This window comes from Lupinus angustifolius, chromosome LG04, assembly GCF_001865875.1.
Source record: "Lupinus angustifolius cultivar Tanjil chromosome LG04, LupAngTanjil_v1.0, whole genome shotgun sequence".
Lineage (NCBI taxonomy): Eukaryota > Viridiplantae > Streptophyta > Magnoliopsida > Fabales > Fabaceae > Lupinus > Lupinus angustifolius.
Genome location: NC_032012.1, coordinates 17,511,427 through 17,518,142, shown reverse-complemented (window position 1 = coordinate 17,518,142; position 6,716 = coordinate 17,511,427). Strand labels below are relative to the sequence as shown.

The 6,716-nt window shown below is 32.8% G+C and overlaps 1 protein-coding gene across 1 annotated transcript; it reads left to right on the top strand.

Moving 5' to 3' along the window:
* LOC109344663 (uncharacterized mitochondrial protein AtMg00810-like) lies at positions 3,997-4,521 on the top strand. The gene has a single exon (XM_019583417.1). It carries the CDS (start codon positions 3,997-3,999, stop codon positions 4,519-4,521), a length of 525 nt encoding a protein of 174 aa, XP_019438962.1.

The window sequence follows — 6,716 nt, the reverse complement described above, 5'->3', positions numbered from 1 at the left end:
CTACTCTCACGTAACTGATATGTTCCAAAAAAGGATCATCTTCATCAATATCTTCATATTCTGGGTCATCAATATTATTGACGATAATTTTGTTAGTTAAAACAACAATGAACCATTTCATATCAGTTGGGTCACTAACATAGAATACTTGTTGAGCTTGTGATGCTAGAATAAATGACTTGTATCTGTATCCTCGCCTATTAAGATCCACCTACATGAACCTTAACCCATCAACTCTGAAGTCATTGTTGTTATCAACCCAAGTACAATAAAAAATCAGCATCTGAAACATTGTATAATCCAATTCTCATATTTGTTCAATCACTTCAAAGTATGACATGTTCGCATATATTGAGTTTCTATCTTTTGCAATTTACATGTGTAAAGTTCGAGCAACAAGAGTCACACCACTATTTTTCATTTTACTTTAATCATCTCGTTTTTTCGTATAAAATGTGAACTCATTAATTAGGTAAGCAGTGTAGGATAAGACATGAATACTTAGACCATTGGCTAGCCATTTCAATCTTTCAGAAATAGAATATGCATTTATATTCAACTCTTCATCAATGTGATTTTTTAGTCACTTTATGAAACACCGATTATGCTCTTTGGAAATCCAATTTTCATTCTTACTTGGGTAAGACTTCCTTAGAATCTCCTTATGTATTTCAACATATGACTCAACCTCGTCGGCATTATATAAAACATATAAGTGCGTTTGCTCCAATTTGGTTCTTGTTATTGTCAACATTTCATTCTCAGTAATACCTTCACCAAATGTTTTTTTGCATATTGAGGCTTTGGAATGTCCATGAAATCCCCATCGGTAAGGTATCCGGTACAAAAATCAAGAGCTTCTTCAACAACATATCGTTCAACAATACAACCCTCTAGTCTTGGTTGGTTCTTCATATACCCTTTTAATGTTTTCATATAACGCTCAAAGGGTACATCCATCTCATATAGGAAAGGCCACATAGTTGTGTCTCTCGAACAAGATGAATGCTTAGATGAACCATTATGTTAAAAAAAGGTGGAAATACATTTCAAGCTCACACAAAGTCAAAATAATTTGTCTTTGCAATGCAGGTAATTTCTCAAGGTCAATCACTTTGCTACAAATTTCCTTGAAGAAGAAGCATAACCTAGTTATGGTTCCTCGAACTTTTTTAGGTAGAATTGACCGTATTCTAATATGCAAGAAATGTTCCACAAGTACATGACAATCATGAGACTTAAGACATTTTAACTTGAGGTCTTTCATTGATACGAGGTTCTAAATGTTGGAAGAGTACGCCTCTTGAACTTTAACACCATGAAGAAATTTACAAAATTCCATTTTCTCCTTCCTCAACAAAGTATAAGCTGCTGAAGGTAGAAATGTATGTTTTCCCTTCATTATTGGCCCCAATTCCTTTCTTACTCCCACATTTGCTTCAAGTCTTCAATTAATGGAGCCAAATATATGTCTATGTCATTTCCTGGTTGTTTAGGTCCAAAAATTAACATAGATAGCATCACATATTTGCGCTTCATGCATAGAGAATGAGGTAAGTTGTATATCACCATCATCAATGGCCATGTATTGTGGGAGCAACGTTGAACACTATGTGAGTTAATTCCATCCGTTTAAAATGTAAGGTGTAGATTTCTTTATTCTTGACCAAAACTAGGATTGTCGTGATCAATTTTTCTCCATTGAGGAGAATCTGCAGGATGTCGAAGCTTGCCATCTTTAATCCTTCACATTGAGAGGAATTGACAGCAACGCATCATCGTCAACTACAACATCAATTGAGACCTTCACATGATGGCGTGGAATACGTGCATTATGGAGCAAATCAAACTTCTCTACTTCAAGAATTTCTACACGAACCTTGTCACACAAAGCAACATATTTAGAAAGCAACTTGTTGATTTTCTCTTCCTCATATTTCCTAAGAACTTCTAGTTTATCATCATTCACATAACTCGCTAGAAGTTTCCCAAATGGTGTGTAAACATAATTCATGGAAATGTTGTAAGTGACATGGATAATAACAATGGAAATTGGTTGAGAATTCCATTTCTTCAGAGCCCAAGCCAGAGTCTTTAATTCATCATGCACATCATTACCAACAGCATCATAGATTTTATCTGTTGGGCTTAAATCCATTTGATTGTGATGTCGATGAAGATGAATATTGGAAGAGAAGGATAATAATAATTGTAGAGAATGCGCAGCGGTAACCAAAGCCTTCAGGATGAAGGCTTTGATACCATATTGCGAAAATATTTTGGAAGCATAAAATGAATATTATGATGATTTCTCATTTTTTATCAAGGTATGAAAAGTCTTATTTATAGTATAAACTAACTAGCTAACAAACTAGTAAACACATGTTGTAAAACAATTCAACATGTGTTAAATGTATAAAATATTTGTTCTCCAATAGATTCACTAAGATGTTATGCAAACTCCAGATATGAGGAAGAATCAAGATTCTTGCTTTCTCCTAAACCAGGCTGGGTTCACCCAGACTATAGGAGCATAGTTATATACTCATTCAAGAAATGAGCTATTTGTCGGGAAAGGGTATGTCACTTTTGTTGTTTAAATTAAACAGTGATGTAATAAATAATTTAGTTCTATTTACATATTGTGTGATTTTGATATTTGACATAGTAGACTATGTCATATAAATAAATGTATGTTCCGACATGAGTAGGTTATGATTAATTCCAAAGTTATCAATGAATGGTGATGAAATTTTTTTCGTCATCAAACTAAAGTTATGAAGAAAATCAGATGGGACATTTACTACGAAAAAAATTGATAGTACATCACTTTTATTGATGATTATTTTTATCATAAATGTGTTAATCTTATGAAAAATAAAATAGAGGAGTCGATATGTTTAAAATATGTATGATTGAAATTGAAAACCAATTTAACAAAGAGATTAAAAAACTTTGAGGTGATAGAGACACCGAGTATAATTCGAGTTTATTCAATGAAATTTATAAGATACGTGAAATTATACATGGAATATCATCAACATAGTCACCTAAATGAGCAGTAAAGATGAAATAAGATATATAGTTGTTATAATTGTGTAAATTAGAAGGATAAGTTCGAAGACGAACACCCTCATCGGCACTTGATTACTGTGACATGTCAGCAACCTTATTTGGTCTCTTCGGCACATGATTATATTCTCGTAGGTTTGTATTTTCTCTTTTTTGCATTATATTTTTATTTGTATAATACAAAATCAATATCATTTAGCGAATAAAAATGTAATCCTTTTTTTATAATATCAAAGAGAGATCCAATCATTAAAATAAAATAAAATTTGGGATAAACAATAATATTAAAAATCAACAAGAATTCTTTTATGTAATAATAAATGAACAAAATTTTCAAAGTGAATAAATTTATTTCTAATTATTAATTTCAGAATTACATTACCAAAAATGTAAATAATAAAATTAAAAAATGAAAATTGTTTTATGAAATAAATAAAAAATCAAATTAATTTACAATAAATAAATAAAATTTGTCATTTAATAATTAATTAAATAACCAAATAAATCTAAAGTATAATATAAGTCATACAATTTAGTGAGGGGTAACACCTTCCCTATTCCGTAATTGACTCTCGAATCTAGATATCAAAAATTCAAAGCCCAATGTGATTGGGCCAAAATATTTTTCTACATTTTTTACCATAAAATGTAGTGACGACTCTGATAAAGTCGTGCAACCGAAAATCGGTGCGCGGCACATAGTAACCTAAATAAAAAATAAAGATGAAAGAAGAGATAAAACTTTTATAACTATATAATTTAGAAGGAAAACTTCAAAGATGAAAATCCTCATCTTCATCTACCACTCTTGCCCCCGTAAATGACAAGAATCATGAACATTTCCACCATTGACACTTATTTTATGGATAATTGTTTCGAGCCATGCTAGAAATTATCTTACAATTGTCATTTCTTAAAACATAGATGAAATTGTTTGTGTTCGAACTTTCTACTAGAAGTAGTGAAGCCGAAATTGTGAAACTAAAAGGAAAGCTTAACTCTGAGTTTGAGATGACAGACTTAGGGGAATTGGCATACTTCCTTGGACTAGAATTCCTAAAGACCAAAAGTGGAATTATAATGCATCAAAAGAAGTACATTTCAGATGTACTAAGCAGATTCCAAATGTTGGATTACAAACCAGTAATAGGACCAGTAGAAGGTAAGGTTGGTTCAAATGATTCAGCAACTGAAAAACCAATCGATCCAACACTCTATAGACATATTGTAGGTTGTCTCAGGTTCATTTGTCAAAGCAGGCTTGAGATAACCTATGTTGCTGGAGTTATTAATAGGCATATGGCTAATCCCAAGCAAAGTCACATAATTGCAGCCAAGAGGATCATGAGGTATCTTAAAGGAACCATGAACTATGGGATCATGTTTCCTAATCAGATAGAGGAAAGTGAATCATACTTTGTTGGCTACTCAAATTCAAACTGGTGTTGAGATAAAGAAGATAGGAAGAGTACATCTGGATATGCGTTCTTCATGTTTAGTGCCCCCGTATCATGGAGTTCCAAGAAACAAGATGTTGTGGCACTCTCTACTTGCGAAGCTGGGTATATTGTTGCTTGCAATGCAACATGCCAAGGATTGTGGCTAACATCCCTAATAGCATAACTAAATTGTGGAGAAATTGGAGGGTTTGAGCTAAAAGTTGACAACAAATCAGCTATAAACTTGGCTAAGAATCCAGTTAGCCATGAAAGATGCAAACACATTGAAACAATGTTTCATTTCTTAAGAGATCAAGTTGAAAAGAAAAAGGTGAAACTTGTTCATTGCCCTACTGAAGATCAGATTGCTGATGTACTAACCAAAGGCTTGAAGATTGAGAGATTCAAGAAGCTAAGGAAAATGCTAAATGTCCTAAGTTTTTAGTTAGGATAGAAGTATATGCATTTGTATGAGTAATTTGCTATATTGTAACTCTTTGATTAAGGGAGAGTGTTAAAAGTGTTAATGTGTTAATCAAACAGTTAGGAATTTGAAAGTTAGTTAAGAATTTCCATTGTGTTTGGTAGTTAGATTTAGTTAAGCTACTTATGGAAAGTTGTATAAATACATTGTGGCTAAGTACATTGAATCAACTCCTTCTTCTCGATTGAATATACACATTTATCTTCTTCTCATTCATTCTCTGTTTTTCTATTCCTTCTTCTATTCCAATCCTTCTTCATTGCTTGTTTCAACAGTTACATGATTTGAGTAAAAAATATATATGATTCATGAAATGTAAATTTAACACAACATGACAAAGATCTATGCAAAATAAATGTGAAAGGAATACACACATCTATACAAAGAAATGCCAAATATCATATAACTACATTAAATCAAAATTCTCCCTTTTTATTCAATGTTCCTTTCTTTTAGTGTCTTCATTCCATACTCATTGATATTGTTCTCTCCCGACCATGGAACAACATAGTCAGGTTAGATAAAGCAAATTAATTTTGTTGGGCAAATCAACAAAATTATATAACTCGAATATTTTGACCTGCAAAGTGGTTAGATACAAATGAATTCTTCTGGCTAATAGTTTAGTTTATACTTTCATCAAACATATAGCAATCAAACCAAAATTTAGTGGAATCAACAACTTATGCTTACCTAAGGGTGGCGTCAATAGCTAGGTTAGAGACTGAAACTGGACATTGTTGGATGTTCGTTAGGTATGAAAAGTGGTTGTTGGCAATAGGGATGGACGAGGATGATGGTGTGGAAGATGGTGTAACATCTAAACGAGCTTTGTTGCAGCATCTAGATGATCTTTGCTGCAGCGTCTAGATGTACTTCTCTCCTTGGACGACTGGTTGTTGCAGACAACTTTTGGAGGGTTGGATGTTGTGGGTAGCTACTTTAGGTGAGAAGATAAAATATTTTTAATTGTTTTTTTTTACTAAAATAACCATGACACATACTTAAGTTGATTTAAAAACGAATAATAGTTTTGACCATTTTTGGGTGCACTTTACTAATATGTTCCTTCATGAAATGAGGTATATATTGTTAAAATTAGAAGTATTTTTGTAATTCAGTTTTCTGTTTTTTGATACTTTCCATTTATAGTTGTTAGTTGGTTGGTAGTTGCTATATAAGGAAAGTTAGTTGATGCATTGTGTAATTCAATTTACATTGATCAATGATCAATCTCTTCTTGCATTATCTTTACTCTTCAATCACTCTTTAATCATCTATCTCTTCTCTACCTTTTCATTCATTCTGTTTTCATTTCTTTTCTTCTGCAACACTGGTTTTGTTGCTGTAACAGTGGTATCAAGAGCCATAATTCCTTGATCTTGGAACTGTGGTAAGAAGGAAGAAGGAAGCTCACTAATGGCAAGCAATAGCGGATTTACAATGGTTCTACCAACTCTAAATGGCAAGAACTATGAAAGATGGCAAGTGCAGATGAAGGTTCTTTTTGGATATCAAGAAGTTCTTGATGTTGTGCAAGATGGTTTCCAAGCAGTGGAAGATGAAGCTACTGAAGTGCAGAGATCCCTTCACAGAGAGTGCATGAAGAGAGATTGCAAAGCTCTGGCAATGATTCATCAGTGTGTAGATGATTCGAATTTTGAGAAAATTGCACAGTCTAGCACATCAAAAGAAGCTTGGGACATTCTTGGAAGATGCTA